The 22,464-nt window shown below is 39.9% G+C and overlaps 1 protein-coding gene across 1 annotated transcript; it reads right to left on the minus strand.

Moving 5' to 3' along the window:
* Positions 1–13,786: 13,786 nt before the first annotated feature.
* Positions 13,787–14,731, minus strand: LOC101602385 (olfactory receptor 11L1-like). Its single transcript, XM_004653794.2, has one exon. The coding sequence runs from the start codon at positions 14,723–14,725 to the stop codon at positions 13,787–13,789; it is 939 nt and encodes a 312-aa protein (XP_004653851.1). The 5' UTR covers positions 14,726–14,731.
* Positions 14,732–22,464: the final 7,733 nt, after the last annotated feature.

The raw sequence follows: 22,464 nt of genomic DNA on the forward strand, positions 1-22,464 counted from the left end.
CAGGCCCCATTCACCCTAATGGCCCAGGAGGTCATATTGGTGTTCTGTGTAAACCCAGCTTAAGCCCTAGTTTCTTTCTTTCACCCTTGTTTTGCTCTTTCTCTGTCTACTTAAGAATTTAAAGCCTGTACTACTACTCTTGGACAACATCAAACCTTGTCATCTGATCTTTCTCTACAACTCTGCCTGGCCACAATATAAGCTGGACAATGGGTACAAATGGCCTAAAAATGGTACTTTTGATTTCCAAGTTCTCACCAATTTAGAAAACTATCAATATATAGGCAGGTGGTCCGAAATACCCTATATTCAGACACTTTACACTCTGTGTGCATCTCTCTCTCTCTTTCTTTCTCTCTCTCTCTGCTCTACTTGCTCTTCTCATCAGGTCCTTCTAACCAAGGTCTCAGTAATGTACTCTCATTCAACCCCTCTCCCATACTCTTCCTCACCCTCTGTTTTGAATCCAGACACCATAGATGACCTGGCCCCAACAGCTTCATCTGTCTTCATTGTCTCCTGTTCCACCTCTGTGTCCTCTCCCACCACCATCTCCCATCTCCTCTCTTCCTCTTTCCCCTCCTGCCCAAAGTACTTGTTCTCGAAGGGACTAAATGTACTCTTTACATGAGGTCACAGGCACTGAAGAAATTGTTCGTGCTCATGTCCCTTTTTCCATGTCTGATTTATCCCAGATTATAAAATGTCTAAGGTGTTTCACCACTTATCCAACACACTATACCAAGGAATTCTGCTACCTCACCCAAGCCTATGACCTATCCTGAGGCCCACTTAACTGATAGCACTTTCCCAGTGGGGACGCATGCTAACCCCGAGAAGGACCCTGACTAATAATACAATGCTGCCACTAACTGCCCCAGAAGAATGCTTACCCAGAAGCCTAATGAATATCCAGCTGAGTTTATGCCTAACTGAGGTAGTCATGGAATAAATGCGCCTCAACCCCGCTTCCCATGAGGACATTTCCTGTCCCATTCTCCCCCTGACATCAGGAAACAACACTTAAATGCTTACAAAAGGGCCCTCAACCTCCTCAGGGAGATCCACCTGACCTGGCATTTAAAGTTTTTAATAACAGAGAGAACCAGGAATGGACTGAGAGTGTGGCCAGAGACAGAGCAGTTCCAGTTCCTGGCTACAGCCCTGAGGCATAGTCCAAAGAAGATGATGGGGCCACAGTGCTCACCACCAGAATCCTGCTTCAAGTTTGGCCACACTGGTCACTGGACAAAAGCCTGCCACAACCTGCGCCTGCCACCAGGACCCTGTCCTCACTGGATTTGCTGGACACTGAAAGATTGACTGTCCTTCTTTGCCTCAACAAAGTAGGCCAGCCCCTTCCCCTCATCCCCCACAAGAGCCGACCACTGATCTTTTGTGCCTGGTGGCCAAAGAATAATAGTGCCCTGGGACCTCCGCCCCCCACCAACACTCTCCATATCACAATTAAGAAGCCCAGGGTCATAGTCCAGGTGGCAGGAAGGCCTGTCTCATTTGTTTCAGGGGCCAGTTGGTCGGTCTTGCCATCCTAATCTGGTAAGACTTTTCCCTCACAGATCTCTGTGTTGGCTATTGACAGCCTATCCCCCCCCCCCACTTCACTCCTCCCTTACTCTGTGTAGTCTGGGACACACCCCTTTCCCATTCATTTCTCATATACTCTCTTGTCCTGGGTCTTATACAAGGTCTTATACAAAAACTTTCTCTCTCTCTGTCTCTGACTTAGCCCTCACACCCTGTCTTCTGCCTCTTGCTAGACCCCTCCCTTACAAAGGATACAAGTTTCCCCCTCCCTGTCTCCGAGGTTGATCCCAGGGTGTGCGACACTTCTTCACCAGCTGTAGCCTCTCACCACACATCTGCCTCATCAGACTGAAAGACCTCACGTCCTTTCCCTGCTGTCCTCAATACCCAATCTCACTTTGCTTCCCTCTTACTCTAAGCCAGCCTCCTTCACCCCACTCATTCCCCTTACAATACTGTGATCTCGCCTGTTACCAAACCTGATGGGACCTACCACTTAGTCCAAGACTTGCGCCTAGTCAAAGCTGCTGTTGTGCCCATTTATCCAGTATTCCCCAAATTCTATACTCTCCTCTCTCACATCCCTTTCTCCACTACTCATTTTTCTGTTCTTGACCTCAAAGATACCATCTTCTCCATCCCCTTCCACCCCAATTCCTACAATCTCTTTGCTTCCACCTGGGAAGGCCCTGATACTCATACTGCCTCTCAACTCACCTGTGTAAACTGACTTCTAAACTTCACCTATCCTGGCCCCAGCTCCTCCCACTTGCCTTAGCCAGAATCAGAGCTACTCCTTGGGCCCCTTCCTTCCTTGGTCCGTTTTAACTCATGAACACCCCTTCCTGTTAAACAACCTTCCCCCACTACCAGAAACTCCTCTCCATGGGTACTTACCAACTTTCACTTTTATCCAGAACCTTCTCTGGGAACATACTGACCACCTTCTTCCCCCACCATCAGAGGGAGCCATAACTTTCTTACTTAACTCTGGAAATCAAGTCTATCTTAAACAGTCTTAACCACAGAAATTCAAGCCACTCTGGACCATCATTTGGTGATCCTAACCATTCCCATGGCCACAAAGCTTCAGGGCATCACGAGTTGGATCCATGTATCATGGCTTAAGAGAGTCAAGTCATTTCCATCCTACCCTACCTTTTTCAGGAGTAAGAACAACTCCACCCTAACAGGCTCCCTCAAAATTAAACTGTCTTGTGTTCCTACGCTTCCCCCATCCCAAAATGTTCCTCTTGAAAGCATTGATATATATCTGCCTCTTCTCATTTTCCCCAAGCCCTCTATCCCTTGCTTCTGAGTGCTCATACTCTCCTTGTGCCTGGCATTTTGATGTTGTGGCTATTGACAAGGATAACAAGTTCCTCAATTCTTCCTTCTGTCCTCTCATGGAGTGTGCAGAGCTCATCCTCCTCACTTTCTCTATAATAGATGTTGCCAGCAACTTCTCTGAAGCCAGCTCAATACAGGGATGGTATGAGAGAAGTCTCTGTTTCATTCAGGACAAGTCATAACAGCATGCTACATGGGCATTGTTAGAGGGAGCTCACTATTGATCTTACCACTCTATCACCTCTAGCCACCATGAAACTGCCTCCCCATCACCTGCCCTAAAGGGAGACCCATCCACCACATTATCCAGCCTCTCCCATAAAAACTCATCACCTCTTCAGTCAGCATGAAGCATTACATAAGGAAGACCACTGTCCCTTATCATTAACAAAAGACTGGAATATTAGGTCAAGATGGGCTCCCAAAATGGGGTCACCAAGGTCAGCAGAATGGTGACAGGTATAGGAAAGTGGATTATCCACATTCCTCAAGAAACCACCCAGTGATTATCCCTTCCTTGACTAACAATGCCCCAGGTCATGGTTTCCTGCCCCCATTTCTCAGAAGTTACAGAGTCACTGTTCTGGTGTCACACCTTATCTATTTTAAATGGTTAATATAATGATCTCCCCCTAAAGGAGATGTTCTATTCAACTTAACAAATGAGTTACTTTTCCTTCCTCACCTTCCCTAACTGAACAAGCCCTATAAAGCCCACTACCTGAAAACTCAAGTTGGCTGTGCTTCTGTCTTGTGAGTCAGCCCTGGCAGCTTGTGCTTTTCCTGAATAAAAGCTTTCATCTTTGCCTCAAAAAAAAAAAAAAAACAAAAAAACAAAAAAACCCTGTAGACTGAAATAAACCCTTTCCTCCTATCATCTAGTTCTGGTGGGGTGTTTTGTCCCAGCAATGAGAAATGAGATGTAGCTGCTACAGCTTGGCAGGTGGATATTATTTTCAGTGTATCATCACAGAAACTTCGGCTTAGTAAAAGTAAATGATTCACTTAACCCAGTTAGCAAATGGTCTGATTAGGTTTCAAATCCAGCTCTAAGACTTATATACTAACCACTACCAAGTACTTTAATAACTTAAAGCATAGGATAAAAAAAAATATTTTAGGGCACTATAACAAGTACATGACACAAACCCTAGTAATCTATTGTTCATGTCCATGTAGCAGTGACCTTTAGCTAGTTGAAGCCAGGATGATTGCAAAATATATGAAAGAGAAAGAACATTATAACTGTCCCAATTTCTAAAATAACCATCCTTGAGGTTACATTTATGCTGCCCAAAGGGAAGTTGTTACTCAATGTCTGGAACTGTGACCAAGGCCAGACTGCAAACATGCTTTAACTCTCAAGAACAAAATTTTCAAAGTCAGTTAACCAGTATAGCACTAGCTATCACTGCTATAAAAGGTTTATTTTCATGTCTCTCAAAAAAAATGGTCTATTGCTTAAAGGATTAATATGAAATATCATGTGAAATAAACTTGCAAGTGTGATACTTTATATTCTAAAAGATGCTTATTGGGGGATAAATATATGAAAAGCAAAAAGTGGGATGGCCTCAAAAGATATAGTTGTGTCCATAATGATGTATCACTTGATAACCTAGTCCATCCATAGGAATGATGGAAATATTGAAAAAGTTAGAGATTTGCTTCATTAATGGTGTTTATATCATGAAACTATACAAATGATGGTTGATGATTCCAGTTTGGATAAAGAAACTGACTTCTGGAAGAAGCCCAAAATACAGGCAAGCTTTCGGTAAAGATGTTAATATACTTGAAGTGATGAATGAATACAGAGAAAGTGTGACATTTGTTTTGAACTTTCAAGTGAACCTCAACAAACAAGGTGTTCTTGAGCAAAATTGTAACTTGGGTAGCAAATGGCTTTTCTTGTAAAATGAAGAAATGAAAATGCCAGGCTCTTGAGAGGCAAACCTTAGCATACCAGAGAACTCAAAATGGGTGCTGAATACAGCTTCAGGTAAAGATAATAAAGATCTCCTTTTAAAACTGATTTGTATCTATTTCAGAGACAGAAAAGACAGGCTATGGGTGCACCAGGACCTCTTGCTGCTGTAAATGAACTCCAGATTGATGTGCCATTGGGGACAGCTGGCTTTACATGAGTACTGTGGAAGGGAATAAGGGCCAGCAGGAGTTGCAAGCATGTGCCTTTAACTGCTAGGCCCCAAGACATGCTTTTTGTTTTGACTGATGATCTTGAAGATGTCCATATAGAATTCAGTTTTCAAAGGCAATCAACCAAACTAGTAGGATAGACATTCTAAAGCACTTGAGGAATTACATGATAAATTTCTTCACTGTGAAGGTTGTCATCATTTTTGTAATTTTAGTTTTTTGGGGGAGGAACTTAATAATGTCTATAAGTTAAAGTCTGTCCCTGTCTCTTGGAATAACCCAAGTGTGACACAAGGGAGATATTAGAAATTTAGGTTTATCTACTTGACCAACCCATGATTTAATTTCTTTTAAGCTTTTCCTAGAACTCATATCTCTCATTTGGTTCCATGATTGATATTATAATGTCTGTGAAAGTAAGCTTCTGAGTTACTGTTCTATAGGCATTTGGAATATTTACTTTGACACTCTATTTCCTTTTAAAATAAACTAATTAATTTTTTGTTTGCATATGTGTATCAATGCAGGCATTCATGTTACAGTGCATGTGTGGAGGTCAGAGGACAACCTCAACTGTTGGTCCTCACCTTCTACCTTTTTAAATTTATTTATTTTATTTTTTGATAGATAAGGAGAGAAAGATGGAGAGAGAGAGAATATGGGTGTGCCAGGGCCTTCAGCTGCTGTGAATGAACTCCAGGCCCCTTTGAGTGCATGTGTGACATTGTGCACTTGCATCACTGTGCGTCTGGCTACATGTGACTTGAAGATTAGAACATGAGTTCTTCAACCTCGCAGACAAGTGCCTTAGCCACTAAGCATTCTCTGTAGGCCTCTACCTTGTTTTTGAGGCAGAGTCTATCATCTTGTTCATAAGTGTTTTTACCAGTGTAGCTGGCCCAAAACTACAGGATTCTCCTGCTTCTACCTACCTTCTCTCTGTGGACACACAGATATTACAGACGCACTTGCTATGTATCTAGCTGTACCTGGGTTCTGGGGATCCACACTTTGGTCACTAGACTTGTACTGCAAGTGTTTTATCCAACCACTGAACTACCTTCCCAGCCCCAATTCATTGATTTTTAGCAAACGTATACATGTAGACAATATATTTTGATCACACCCTGCTGTTACACTCTCTCATCTCTTCCTACTCCTGCTGAACCATTTCTTCTTCTGAATTAGTCTCCCTCCTACTTTCATGGGTTTTTTTTGTGGCCCATTGAATTTGATTAGGGCTGCTTGCATGGACATGACTTCAGAGGTTGCTTACTAGAGCTTGGGAAACTTACCAATAGATACACCATTGAAGAAAATAACTTTCCATCCCCCTACAACAATTAGTTAACCAAAGCTCCTCCTCAGAGAGAGGTGGGATCTCATGATCCCTTCCCAAAACCACGACAGAATGTTGACTGTCCCAATCTTGTTCATATTTTGCATAGGTAATCACAGCTCCTGTGAGTTCATGAATCCAACAGTGGCATCCAGAAGACAGTAGCTCCAAACACCCCTTCTCATTTCAAGGTCTTACCTTCTTTCTGCCCCCTCTTCCATGTTGTTTTCATAGACTTAGAGGGTATGATATATGTTTTATGTTTAGGAGTGAGCACTTGGCAATCCCTTATTCTCAACACATTAACAAAATATGAGTTCTGCATTAACATCTGTCCATTGCAAAAATGAAGTTCCTCTGACTGACCTGAGAGCAACAGTAAACTATGGATATAAACATAAACATCTAGAAGGTATTTGATCAACATGATCATCTAGAAAAACATCCATAGTGGGTTCACTGCAGGGGAATAAGACATCCGTAGGCATTGGCTTTTGTTTATGTTTATAGTACCAGGTATGAATTGTATCTTGTGGAGCGGGCCTCAAATACAATCAGAAAAAAATTGGTTACTATCATAATAATTATGCCATTATTGAGCCAATGAGTAGTATATCTTGTTTGACATGTTGGTTGTGGAGCATGCAGGATCCTATATTTCTATCTGCTCTTGGAACTCCCAGACTTTCTCCCTATTTTTTTGTCTCAACTTCTAGCATTTCTGTCTCCTGTCACTTTGGTCAGTTATTTAAGCTTATGCCAGTCCTGCTGGTCTGTCTAACTCTCAAATATCAACTATATCTTATTTGTCCCAATAGTGTGAACAATACTTAACAGATTGAAATTAAAAAAAAAAAAACTACTTCCGGAATCTAGCTTGGGGAATTAATATGAGAAGGAAGGGTGGAACAAAAGAGGATAATGAAGTGGGGTTGAACAATTATAAAATATGTGTATAGGGGGGATATGTGGATAGGGGTAAGGGAGGAAAGAAAGGAATCTGACTAATTTAAATGTTTCATTCAATATCCAAAATTACTTATCAGATTAATGCTAGTGTGCTTCTTGGCCAATTCCACAATATAAGTCTATCCTTAAAGATGTATATCTAAGGAACTAAACACAATATTGAAGGACTGGAGAGATGACTTAGCAGTTAAGGAACTTGCTTGAAAAGCCAAAGGACCTAGGTGGTTGAATTTCCCAGGACCCATGTAAACCAGATGCCCAAGGGGGCACACGCATCTGGAGTTCATTTGCAGTGGCTAGGGGCCCTGGTGCGCCCATTCTCTCTCTCCCTGCCTATTTCTGTATCTCTCTCTCTCTTTCAAATACATAAATAAAAATTACTAAAGAAAATACTTAAACATGAGTCATAGTAATTTTTGTTTATTTTTTATACTTTTACACATGTTGATGATATAATCTTAAAATATTTTTATTTATTTATTTTAGACAAAGAGTCTAGAAAGAGGTAAACAGAGACAGAGTGAGTATGGATGTGCCAGGGTTTCCTGTCATGGCAGGTAAGTTCCAGACTCATGCACCACTGTGTGCACTTGGCTTTACATGGATACTGGGGAATTGAACCCAGGCCATCAGGGTTAGCAAGCAAGCACCTTTAGCCACTGAGTGGTCTCTCCAGGCTCCTTATAATGTATTTTAGTCTCATCCTTACCCTCTTTTATTCATATCCCTCTTCCTAATTCTTCCCAGTTAATCCCCATCCTACTGTCATGCCTTGTTTTGTTTTTTGACATCCTGAGTTAAATAAGTGACTATACTGTGCTCAGCCCTAAACAGGTCATCTACATCTCTCCCTCCTCAACCTGAGGGCCTATGGAACCTCTCACAAGAGAAGGTGGAAAGAATGTAAAAGAGGTTGGGAAGGAAGTCTATGGAATGATGTCTTCTGGAAATGACTTGGCTATTATATTCATGAACTCATAGCAGCTATGGCTTCCTGCTTAAGACTTAGTCTGTCAATATTTGGTAATGGGTGGGAGAAGGGCTCATACAAAACTCCATAACTCCCAGTAGCTAACTAAAGTTAGCTCATATTTGCTGGGGAAGGGTTAGTCATTTCTTCAATGGAATATCCCACTGGTAATTTGCCTATATTCCAGTAAATAACCTCCTACCCATACTCATACAAGTCACAGTGACTTTTTAAAACATCGTGGAATAAATGTATGTTTCCTGGGTGATTTCTCTGAAGAAAATAATTCTCATTTTTTATTTTCATTTATTTTTTAAATAATGTAATTTTTTATTAAGTAGAAACTTTGTGTGGACACATCATATGTTGGTACCATCATTTCTTCCTCCCTGCCCCCACTCTATTGAGGGCCCTCCTTAATGGGATTGCTGGTATTCACCATGGAGCTGTAGGTTGTGAGTTTTGAGATCATCAGTCTGTCATTGGGGAGGGGCAATGTTTCTGGATATTCCTTTCCACCCTGTGGCTTTTATATTTGTTCTGCTCCCTCTTCCCTGGGCCTTGGTGGGTGTGCTTTAATTCTACTTTAGTTTTCAGTTCTCTGCAGCTTTTGGATTTCTTCTTTGATGCATTTTGAGTATCTTCAGCTTCTGTTTGCATCACCATGGCTCAGGTTATCAGGCTTATCATGGGAGCAGCACCCTTGCTCATATTGTCTATTCTTCTGTGGTTTTACCTGGGCCCTGGATGCTGAGTGAGGGGTGGTTCATCTTCTGACAGGGAATCAGCTATTTATATTTTTATTTTTTTAAGTATTTTATTTATTTATTTATACATTTCTTTGAAAGAGAACAAGAAAGAGGTAGATGAGAGAGAGAGAGAGAGAGAGAGAGAGAGAGAGAGAGCAAGAAAGAAGAGAGAATGAGCCTGCCAAGGTCTCTAGCTGCTGTAATTGAACTCCAGATACATGTGCCACCTTGTGCATCTGGCTTTATGTAAGTACTGGGGAATCAAACCTGGGTCCTTTGGCTTTGCAGGCAAGCTCCTTAACTGCTAAGCCATCTCTCCAGCCCTAATTCTCACATTAAAAAATTATTTTATTTATTTATTTGCAAGGAGTGGGGGGAAAAATGGGTGCACCAGGGCTTTTAGCCACTGCAAATGAACTCCAGATGCATGCATTCCTTTGCGTACTTGGCTTTATGTGTGTACTGGAGAATTGAACCTGGGTTGTTGGGCATTGCAGCCATGTGCCATGACCCCTGAACCATCTCCCCAGCCCCTAATTATCATTTTGATATATAAAACTTGAGGGGTGCTCCACACATCCTTCTTATAACTTTGCTATTATCACGACACTAAGCTTGATGTCAGGTTTGTTAAACAAAAATTCTCATTAAGCAACAATATTGAGATGTCACACTATGGGCCCACAGTCCATTTGTGTCTTCATTCATATTTAGGTCAGCAGCATTATAGCACTAGAGGTGAAGCTGGAGATGGAAGAGGAACTTGAGAAGTCTACAGTGCTTGAGAGAAGGAAGAAATTGAAAATGAGTTGGTATAGAAATCTTAGAGACCTTGAAAAGATACACTGCATGTAGTTTGTCTATATTTGTGGTTTGTACTTTAATTAACCTCTGAACTTTAGCTCATTTGGCAGAATTCCTGGTGCCTGGCTAACTTTTGATACTTCCAAAGTATCTCTTTGGAGTTGAATTTCCAAGAGCACTGTTCTGAAATACAGCCATAGCCCTTCATTTGAATATGGTCAGCACCATTGCTCTGAGAGTGATACTGACTTCTCCTGTCCTTCCTTGGTAGCTTTGTGTAAAAATATTTGCATGGTCAGGACCCTAATGTTAACACACGTACTCTTGGCATCCTTCCTTTTGATCATGCCTACAGCCCGTTTTGCCTCTTCTTATCCCAGACTTGCCCATCCCAGGTCTCTTCCCTCTTTTTCCTGAGCAGCTGCTGAGTACCAGCATGCCATCTGGTCCAAACAGTGAGGGTTAAGGTACAAATTAGAACTGTAGCTCTCCTAATCTAACATGGCAGTTTGTACTGATCAGGTTAATGGGGATAATTTCTCTTTGGCTTGCACAGAGACAAGAAAATTTAATCTGATTTACTATTAATTACTCTGTCCAATCATTAACATAATGTTTCACTAAGTAGAGAAAATCTGTTCATATTGCAGAGGCAAGTACATCAACGAAAGCAGAGTAATAGAAAAGTGTTGCCTTTTGGGTTCAGCAGGGAAGCTATACTCCCACTGAGAGCATGACACACACTTTGATATATTTTTCACTATTAGGAATAGGCTGTTTTAAGCCATACACTGTCCTTCTGCTCCCTGTGCGGAATTACACACATTTGTTAGATGACTGGCCAAGGATTCTAGAGTATACTGCAGTTTGGGGAAGAGTGAAATGAATTGACATACAGGAAGATTTAAATAACCACAACTTGAATGATAACAACCTGCTGCTTTTTTGAACAAATGAGGCAAATTTAGATGAAATTTTCATTCTTTTATTAACAAATATTTATTTACTGAATAATTATTCTGTTTTAAGCGTTGTGCTAGACATATAAAAAGTCAAATAAAACTGATATAGGACCCGCCTTGATGACATTTGTAGATGATATGTATCTCTGTGTGTGTGTCTGAGTGTATGTGTAGACATATGTACATATACAAATAATATTGTTTAATATCAACTGTGAAAAATATATAGTGAAAAAGAATCAGAGTGCTTTAAGTGCAAACTGTAAAAGGACTGGGTGGTACTCAAAGGACTGCACAAATGAAAAGAGGGATGGAGCTGGGTAGGATAGTGTACAACCGTAATCCCAGCACTTGGGAAGTAGAGGAAAAGGATTGCCACAAGTTTGAAGAGAGCCTGGGCTATGTGAGACCTTGTCTCAAAAAAAAAAAAAAAAAAAAGAGGGCTGGAGAGATGGCTTAGTGGTTAAGCACTTGCCTGTGAAGCCTAAGGACCCCGGTTCGAGGCTTGGTTCCCCAGTACCCACATTACCCTGATGCACAAGGGGGCGCACGCATCTAGAGTTCGTTTGCAGTGGCTGGAGGCTCTGGCGCGCCCATTCTCTCTTTCTCTCTCTATCTGCCTCTTTCTCTCTCTATCACTCTCAAATAAATAAATAAAAATGAACAACAAAAAAGGAATAATAAACAAAAAAGAGCAGGGTGTGGTGGCACACTCATTTAATCCCAGCCCTTGGGAGGCAGAAGTAGGTGGATCACTATTGAGTTCAAGGCTACCCTGGGACTACATAGTGAATTCCAAGTCAGCCTGGGCTAGAGAGTGAGAACCTACTTTTTAAAACCAAAATAAAATAAAAAGAAGAAAGAAAGAGCAGAATAAGAAGAAGAAAAGAAAAGGGAATGAAGGGGGGTTGGGAAAGATGACTCAGCAGCTAAGCACACTTGCTTGCAAAGCCTGCCAGTCTGAGTTTAATTCCCCAGCCACCCATGTAAACCTGAAAGGATATTCATTTGCAGTGGCAAAAGACCCTGACATGTACCCACACGCAACATATATGCAAGTAAATAAATAAGCAATAAAAATAAACTGTAAAAAATAAAGAAGAAACAAAGAAAAAAGAAAGAAAGGAGGAAAGGAAAGATATGACGTGTGTGAGAATTCTGAGGAGGCAAGTGAGTTGAGGAACTTCAAGTCTGGGAGACAGGAGCTTAGAGATTAAGAAAGTGGCATATTAATGGATTTAGGCAAGAATTATATCTTCATAGGCTATGAATGGGATCCAGATAGACTATGTGTCCTTGGATGTTGCAATAGGTAATGCTGTTCATTTCCAAGGAGCATTTGGACTTTGTCCTAAAAGCAATGGGAAGTTATAAAAGTTTTCTAGGTTCAGTTGATTTGTGCAGTAGATTTTTTTAAATTTCCCAATAGCAAATTCACTAAACAAATTTTTCAAGTTATTTCAGAAAATTGGACTAAAAAATACGTGTTTAGATGCAGCAGATGAGGGGTTTCCACTGTGCATCTGTACAGAAGGCTAGGCAGAATCCCTGAGAGGCTGAACAGTAATTACACTTGTACTCTAGATCCACGTTTTAACCACAACGAGTGTGTACTGTAGGCTCTATTTCATAATTGAGGGTAATTACAAGAAGCTAAAACTAGATTAGAGACAATTAGGCACTATACAACAGGGAGCTCTGTGGGTGGTCAAGAAGAGAGTAGGAAGAACCAGCTGGGAGAGTGTTTCCCAAACTGTTTGGCATTCTTCAAGTCAATTTTTAAGTAGAGATTTTGGGGTGTCTATCTGTGATTGTGGTGTCTCTATAGATGGCAAAACCACACTCATGTACATTGCTGATATCCAATCAAGATGACCTTTTTTCTCAAGTCAAAGGGCTTCATAGGCCAGATGCTAATAAGTGGATACAAATAGCAAGGGTATGTGATGAATGTATTGCAGTTCAACTGATGAGGTCCTATAGGAGCAACTACTGGTTTTGCCCGTATAGTTTTAGATATAGAAAGCATGGGTTCTTGTTTTTGTTGAATTTCAAAGTTGGAAGGTAAAATGGGAGAAGAGGAATATGGAAAGTAAGCTCAAGAGGTGTCTAGAAGCCCGCTGAGTGGAATAGGCAGTAGTTGCTCTAGGATTTTAGAGATGGTTTTGATCATTGAAAAGACAGATGAGCTAAGAAAAAAGAGAAGGAAAGGTGTAGCAGCTGGAATGCACATGAACCCTGAGGAGTGTCAGGGTAGCATATATTAATTATTCACAATAGCTTTCACTGTGATATCTATATATACACATAGTACACTTTTGTTATCTTTATCCTTCATTACTCTTTCTTGATCCCTGATCACCTAGACCTCTGCCTCCTCTCTGATAATCCCTCTTCTACCTTTATGTCCTCTTAAAATTGAGGTCCACATATGACACAAAATGTCATGCTACTTGCTAATTCTGCCTTATTTTACTTACATAATTATGTGTAATTCTACCCATTCGCCTGCAAATAAAAGAAGTTCAATCTTCTTTAGACTGAAAAATACCTTGTGTGTGTATATGTGGGTGCTGCATGTGTGTGTATAACATTTTCATTATCCTTTCATTATATCACAGACACTTGGGATGAGTCTATAACTTGGCTTTTATGAATAATTAAGCTGGACGTTACTAATTTCTCCTTAAATGAATTTGACATGTGATGGAATTACATGTGTCTTGATAAATTCAGTCTTCCTGTGTAGATATTAACCTGAAGATCCAAAAGATATTGGCCTATAGAATCTGAGCTGAGATGCCTGGTCTTCTGGGAATTTCCCTGGATGGAGGGAAAAGCAGCAATATGAACCTCCAAGTTGTCAACCTAGCCCCTGGCTTCCTTTAGCAAAGCCAAAGCCACTGAGGACAGAATGCCCCAAGGATGGTGGGGGCCTTTATGTCTCCTTGGCATATGCCCACTGATTCAGGAGTTTCCACACTGCCTTTTTAACATCTTTGTTTCTCAAGCTGTACACAATGGGGTTGATCATGGGGGTGACCACGGTGTAGAGCAGTGAGAAGATCTTGTTTAGGACAGCAGCCTGAGTTGCTGTAGGAACAGCATACACTGTTCCTAGAGTTCCATAGTAGAGAGTAACTACAATGAGGTGGGAGGAGCATGTTGAGAAGGCTCGTTGCTTTCCTTCAACTGATGGGATCCTGAGAACAGCAACCACAATGCGGATATAGGATGCTATGGTAAGCAGGAAGGGTACCATGGTGACAAAAGAGGCCATAAGGAAAGTAGTTTTTTCCACTATCTCAGGATTGGAACAAGCCAGCTTTAGCAGAGGTGCTAGGTCACAGAAGAAGTGATCAATCTCATTGGATGCACAGAATGGCAACTGAAAAGTCATGGTGACAGTAACCACAGGAGTTAAGAACCCACCCACCCAAGATCCACCTGCAAGGAGTACACAGGTGGAGAGATTCATGAGGGATGGGTACCGGAGGGGACTGCAGATAGCAAGGTAGCGGTCATAAGACATAGATGCCAGGAGAAAGCACTCAACTACTGCCATGGAACCAAAGAAATAAAACTGAGCCACACAACCTGCAAAAGATATTGCCTCTGGACCTTTGAGAAGGGTCTGCAGCATCTTAGGAGCAATGGAGGTTGTGTACCAGATCTCAAGGAAGGAGAAATTGGACAGAAAGAAGTACATGGGGGTTTGGAGCGTGGGGTTATTGAAAATAACTGTAAGGATGACAATGTTCCCCAGTAAAGTCACTACATAGATTCCAAGAAATGCTCCAAAAAGGAAAAACTGTAACCCATGGAGACTTCCAAATCCCAGAAGGAGAAATTCTTTGATTGTGGTCAGATTACCCATATCAATGAGATTCAGGCATCATATCTGAGAGAAACAAATATATCCAGTTGATTAAAAAGCAGTCTGTCTGGAAGAGAGCAAGAAAAGTAGAAACACTATAGAGCATATAACCCAGAGTCAATGTCTCTTCTCCTTTGGAAGGTATTTTTTCTACTTAGATATATATTTGTCATCATTGTGATGAAATAGCTAATAAGCAACTTAAGGGAGAAGAGTGTGGTTGTTTAAAGGCAAAACACCCCTTATAGTCTCAAATGTTTTTTGATTACATTTCCAATTTAGTGCCATGTGGGTGGAGTCTTTGTGAGATGGAGTCTTACAGGAGGAGGTATGCCACTGGGGGCGGGCCTTAAGGATTATTCATCCAGCCCACTGTGTACTTAAGAGCTAACTCTCTTGTATCTCTGTCTTTGCTACTTATGTATGAAGATGTGAGCTTATTTTCATAATTTATTGACCCTGAAGATACGTGCCATAGAAACTATAAGCCTGAAACAGACCCTTACCTTCCATAAGCTGCTTCTGATCAGGTGTTTTGTCCCCGAAAGGAGAAGGTAGCTGCTGCAAAGAAGTTTATTTTTGCTCATGGCTTCAGGGCATACAGTCCTTCATGACAAGAAACTGGCTGGCTGCTTCAAGGCAGTGGGAGCATGTGGATAGGACTCATCACATTCTCACATCTCAGTGGAATAGGAAGCAGACATGAGACAGGAAGTGGGGTCAGACTATCAACTTCAAGGCCTACAACCAGTGACCTACTTCCTCTAGAGAAGCTCTAGCTCCTAAAGGTTCCATAACCTCCCCCAAAAGTGCCACCAACTCTTCAAACACAAGTTGGGTACTAAGTGGTCACACACATGAACCTGTTGGAGACTTTACTCATTCGAGTCATAAAAGCTGTAGGGGAACAAGAAACTATGCCCTTAGAGTGAACAGAGAAGGGTGACTCCTATGCTTCTTTTCACTCTTTCCTTTGACATAATAGATGATGAATCTTACTTTGAGAGTCTCACTGTGGGAGACAAACACTACCTAATGGAGACACCATACAGAGCCTTATCTTAACCTAATATTGACTGAACTTCTGAAACTCATCGTTTAAGACACTATAGAAATTCAAGTCTCGGGCTGGAGAGATGGCTTAGCAGTTCAGCGCTTGCCTGTGAAGCCTAAGGACCCCAGTTCCAGGCTTGGTTCCCCAGGACCCACGTTAGCCAGATGCACAAGGGGGCGCACGCGTCTGGAGTTTGTTTGCAGTGACTAGAGGCCCTGGCGAACCCATTCTCTCTCTCTGTATGCTCTTTCTCTCTCTATTGCTCTCAAATGCATAAATAAAAATGAGCAAAATTTAAAAAAAAAGAAATTCAAGTCTCAAGTCTTAAAACAAAAGGAAATCAGACAACTCTTTCACGCTGAATATCTTCCCCCAAATCAGGATGGATTTCACTAATATCATCATTGGAGGGAGGAGGGGAATTCAGGATTATTGATCTTAAAATACCTGTAAGAGTTTCTGCCAAATTTGGGGGATATGTAGCTGTTTGCTTCCATGGCATCAAATTCCTATGGAAATTGGGGGTAAATGTATGTAAAGTTATTCACTTAAAATGTTAGAGAAAAATAATGTTCCATCCTTCATAAATGAAAATGACATTCCTGACTCACAAGCAGTAGGATGTGCATTTAGAGTTATTTTTTCCAGCAACGGAGATGGTTTAGCAATGAGTCATAGATGCTTCTTCCCCTTCCTCACTTGCCCCCTGTGATGCTCAAAGACTCACATTTGCAAAATGATTGTCTGATCTTAGTTCTTGGGCTATGAAACAATTAGATATCAGTGTGTGCTGTGGTGTAAATGAAGAATGAATGTGAGAACAGAATAGGGACTTTATTCAGTCAGTGGTTATGGCTGAATGCTCAGACTGTGGCCAAGAAATAATGCAAATCCATGTTTGCTGGTTTATTTGGGTAATGACAATATTTCCTTAAAAGGTCACAGGTAAGTCATATTTTGTATGTGAAATCCTAGTTTCACTATACACAAAGAGCTGGTTATTCAAAGAATCTTAATAAAAATAATTCTGGTGGTCAGGGGATAGCTCAATTGATAAAACATTTTCTATGTAAATGAACAAGTACCTGAATTTAGAGTCCCACAACCATGTAGAAATCAGAAGCTGTAGTGGTGGTCTTCAATAATCCCAGAACAACTACATCAAGGCAGGAAGTAGAGACAGGAGAATTTCCCAGAGACTCGTGGACTAGCTAGTCTGGAAAACAATGAGCAAGAGACCCTATCACAATAAATGTGGAAGATGAGGATCAATCCTGAAGGTTGTCCTCTGACCTCCACATATGTCATGCAGCATGTAGGCATACACTCAGACACATTCACACACACAAGCATCATATATATGCATCATGCACATACCAAAACAAGAATGCTTTTGAAATGTGAAGGAGTGACGGAATTCTTCATAATTTACCCTCTGCACTAATCTGGATGTAAGTGTACTAGGTTTGTGTACAGAAAGATCCACCTCTAGTGGAGAAATACAGGACACTTAGGCTGCTTAAAATAATGCTGTCAATGATTACAGCATATAAGGAAAATCAATAAGCAGCTAAGGTTGTCCCTGGGGGTGACAGCTGTTTCCTAATTGGGGAATTAAATTTCAGTATCCTCTTCCTATTTTACCTTGTCTTCAGAGACTGCCAGCCAGCATTCAGAACCAACATTAACACAATTAGATTTTTATCATTCAATCCCAAGTCTCATTAATTAGTAATGGAATAAGCTTGATTTTTCCCTTTGGCTTACAGGTGTGTTCCTTGGTACATCCAATTTCAAAGGCACATAGCCTCTCTAAATCCATGTTTATTGCAGTGAAGGAAGATTAATTTTGATACAAAAGAGAGACTTAGGACTCATTGTTTCCTTCACTCATTCACTCACCATAAGTTTTTGTACATGTATAATATATCATATTATTGGGCTAAGTAGGCACTGAGAATAGCATGGATAACATCATAAACAAGAAAGATATAGTACCAATATTTGTGGAGGCTACATTCTAGTAGGAGAAGTTGATATTAAATAGATTAAACCATCACATGAAAGTATCAATTCATTATTGTGATAAGTGCAATAAGGGAGAAATATAGGGTCTTATTACAAAGAATAATTTGCATTAAGAGGTGGCATAATTTTGTGAAATAATTGGAGAAGATCCCTGTGAGGAGGGAAGTTATTTTATACTGAGATCTGATGGGTAAGCACCAACCTGCTGTGAGACAATCATAAGGGAACTATGACAGGGAAAGTGGGAAAACTGGTGAGAAACTTCTGCAGTAGTCCAAATCGTCCAAGATGGTGGCTAAGATCAAAGTGGGGTGGAATAAAATGAATTAATTTTAAAGTTTTTATGTAGCAGCACTGAACTGTCTTTGTACATTTCTTTATATATATATATATATATATATATATATATATATGTATATATATATATGTATATATATATGTATATATATATGTATATATATATGTATATATATGTAGTAATTTAATAAAAGGTTAATATAGTAAATTACATGAATCACAAATGAATTGTATTAAGAGACATAATAAAGGACAAAATGGAAATGGGGATAAATCTCAAGATTTTGGCTTCAGCAACTGAATGGATGATCATAACTTGTCCTGAGATGGGAAGATCAAGCGGGAGATAGAACTTCTCTCTCTGTCTTTGTAATTTCTCCTTTAAAAAATATGTTTAATTTATTGAAGAAGAGAGAAAGAGAGAGAATGGGTGTCATAGGGTCTCTTTATGCTGCAAAGAAAATCTAGATGCATGGACCACAAGTGAGTTTGGCTTTTCTTGGATACTGGGGAATCAAACACAGGCCTTCAGGCTTTGCAAGCAAACACCATTAATTGCTGAGCCATCTCCCCGGTCCTCCTTTTGTCATTTTGCTATGCCTATGAGGTCATGATCCATATCTGGGATGAAAGTTTCTATACTCACATGAGTCAGTAACCTGGTAACAGAGGTCTTGCTCTGACAGAAGTCTCACTGCAACCACAAAGCAAGCTCTTAAGTAAAAGTACAAAAATTATTGTCCTTGGTTTAAAACAATGATCAGAAAGTGAATAGGTCAGTGTAACCTTTACTCACCGTGTAGAAATTTTTCAAAGTCCAGGGTTAGCAACTTTATATCAGGAACATCCTTTTTGCACAGGAAGCACAAGAGAACACAATCTGATGGGGATTGTCAGAGACCCTTCAGTGTGAGTCTCCATAAATCACCATTAAACACAATTAAACTACCCAAACCTCTCAATTATCTGTTGTTGTTGTTGTAAAAATGTTTTGTCTCATTTTGCTTTTGCATAAAAGAGGCAGATGACAATGAAATTAACATATTCAAAGAAACAAGTTTTCAGGGTTCGCCTTAGGTCAGAATCTTTTCAGTCCTATCTATTCTCTCTTCTCTATCTTAATTTATTAGTTCTGGACAACCAGAATAAATGCGCAAAATGATGGCCAGAGGCTCTTAAAAATCTTCAATCACTAAAGTGGTTCAAGTACATCATTATACTCGATTTACTAAGTAGGGACAGTGGACTCAGATAGCTTAATGGAATTTTTAAAGCAAATACAATGGAAAACAGCTTTGTTCTTAACTTCCAATTCCCAAAAAAATCTATATAGCCATCTCCTTTTAACCCCTTTCTTTGGGATTCCTTTACTGAGGACTCATCCCAGTATTGATAGCCCTGTGTGTTTATAGTCATTATAAGGCTAAGCTATTTGGTGAACATCTTAAAACTCCTCAAATTCATGTCCATCACTACCTAGGATGTCAATAGTTGTAAAGGTACAATCATAAATTGAAAGTATAGATGCACAAATGATGAACGAGAAACTACCCATAGAATTTCAAAGTCATTACTTCTTCTAGAGTAAATCCAAGAACACCTCTTGCAAAATGTGGAGGTTAGGATGAATTTGAAGAACTGGTAGGTGGTTTCTGGGAGGGAGAAGTTTGCAGTTGATAGAGATGAACTGTCTGTACGAATAAGGTACTCAGTGCTTTCCCTCTCACCAAAGCCTCCCTATACATCATAAAGAAACATCAACCACAGTTAGAGCTTCTTTCCCCACAAAAATATAATTTTGGACAATTGTTTGGTGACAGAGATCAGGGTAGCTTTGAAAGACAAAGAAGGTCATCTGATTCTCACTGTTTAGGTCAGCTCTCTTCCAAATACATATTGAGCTGCTCTCCAAAGTGATATTTGGAAGAGATGAGAACAGGCATAGTACTCAGAGACAGAATATTTGCAAAGCCAGAGAAGAATTCCTTGACTGTACTGTAGTAGACACTATCTATACATGACCATCATAATAGGAGGAAAAGATCATGACATTAAAATTAAAGAGAGGCTGATAGATAGGGGGAGAGGATATGATGGGGAGTCGAGTTTCAAAGGGGAAGGTGGGGGGAGAGAATTACCATGGGATATTGTTTACAATTATGGAAGTTGTCAATAAAAATCAAATAAAATAAAAACCAGAAAAAGAGAATGGTGATTATTTTGGGTCAACACTTTTAAAAAAGGATGCTTTTCTTTAAGAATGAAGTTTGTACCACATGGCAAAGCATTTAGAAAGAAGTTTCTTTTTCCTTTGAAAACAACTTATGGAACATTATAGACAGCTCAAATTTAAAAGAAATTGCACATTAATGCTCAAAGCCCCCTGGTGTCCAGAGAAGTGATGATGTTATTTGCGTTTTTGCACCTTGAGACCTGGAGACAGACATTGCTGACATGCTTCAGACAAACATGATTGAGACCCAGAAACAGACTGGCAGATAGGCATTATTGAGACCTAGTGACAAATATTTCTAATTCAACTATATTATTTGGTGCCCAATATATTTTTTTTCCTATTCCATTCCATTTGTCAACCCGACACACAATAAACCAGCAAGGAAATATCTTGGATCAAATGATATGTGATGTGTCATTATGTGACATACCTAGACTAAATGTGAAGAACCGAAAAATTATCTAGGTAAGTTGTATAGAGAATAACAAGATCATATTTGTGGCCCCAACTGTAAAGATATTACACATAATCTTTTTTGGAGTGCACATAATCAGGATGAATACCTATGTTCATCATTTATCCTACAAATATTGACTTCAACTATGTGTATATTTTTCCAGAAAGCTGAAACTGAGAAATTCAAGAAACATCAGTCAATAGCAATTCTGGGAAAAAAATTGGTTTCTACCATGTCAAAACGCCATTTGAATGAGCTTACTTTTTGACCAGTCCTATTTTGAATTGATGTCTTCTATTAATTTTGCCCCCACAAGGTAAGAAATAGAATTTGATAAACTGTCTATGTCTGCTCCATTCGCTTCTATGTAGAGGAGCTGAAATTTCCCAATCCATTACTCAAATATGTTAATATTTTAATACCAGGCACCTGAGTACTAGGGACAATAATTTCCTTGCATGTTTCAGTCTTCCTTCTGGAGTTTGACTTGGATGATGGAGAAAAACTCAGTGTTTCTCCTCCTTACTTCTTTCACATATCTATTCTATAGCAATCTAATGTTCTATCTTTCACTACTCACAGGTTTGTTTTTTGAAACTTTTTGTTCCCAGCTTCCCATTCTCCTTGGAGTGTGACAAATTCATAGTTGTTATGAAACTACAAGAGTTGAAGTAACATAGTGTCTTTGGTTTGTACTAACTTTGGTCTGTACTTCCACAGGGAAGTATATTGCAGTAGTTAAGTACATAAGCTTTCATGTCAAGTGGGCCCATGTTTGAGTTCTGGCTCTACCACACACTGTGTGACTCTGGAAAAATAACTTAGTTTATTTTTACTTTAATTTTCTCATTTGTAAAATAAGGAATAAGTAAAATAAAAATTATCTCACATGCATAAATATTTTGTATATGACTTAATGAAACAACCTATCACAGGTGTTGACAAGACACACAGCGAATTATTTTATTGGAAAATGTGTGCCTGAGTGTAGATGAGTACTCCTAAGTTGTTTCATGCATCATCTGTCCCAGCCCAAAATTGTATGTGCCCGAAAAGTAAGTTTATACTCAGGATTATTGTATTGTTCTCCCCTGGATTTCTTCACATATTTAGTCCAAGAAGTGGATTCTTGTAGGGTTTTTGTAACTGGTTTTGTAGGTATAACATTTTGTCTATTCTAGCTCAGATCAGCAAACTTCATTTTAGTCACTTTTGGCAGAAATTCACATAGGTTTTTCTTACCTTTCACTGTCTATTTCCTCCCCAGAAGGCTAGCCACCATGACCTCCTATTCTGGATGATTCATCCTGACAAAGAATCAGGATCCACACTGAAGAGCAATCTCAGCCTAGCTGCTGATCCAACTACTCAACTTAAAATCATGCTGGAACGTCTTCCCATTAGGGATTCAGGTGGTGCCTATTTGCTTAATATGTTGTACTGATGAAAATCAATTTCCCTTAAGCCTATTTCCCAAGGGTAATATTTCCCCACTCCACTGGGGAAGTTAAATAAAATGGTAGTGTGTACAAAAAGGATCCTCATCATCTTGCACCAGCAAATGTCTCATCAAACTAGATTCTGAAGTTTGTGGGCTCAGTCAATTGTAAATAAAGTTGTAGAGGTCATTCTTAACCTCCTTAACCTTCTCAAGAGAATTGAGCCTA

This window comes from Jaculus jaculus, chromosome X (genome assembly GCF_020740685.1).
Source record: "Jaculus jaculus isolate mJacJac1 chromosome X, mJacJac1.mat.Y.cur, whole genome shotgun sequence".
Lineage (NCBI taxonomy): Eukaryota > Metazoa > Chordata > Mammalia > Rodentia > Dipodidae > Jaculus > Jaculus jaculus.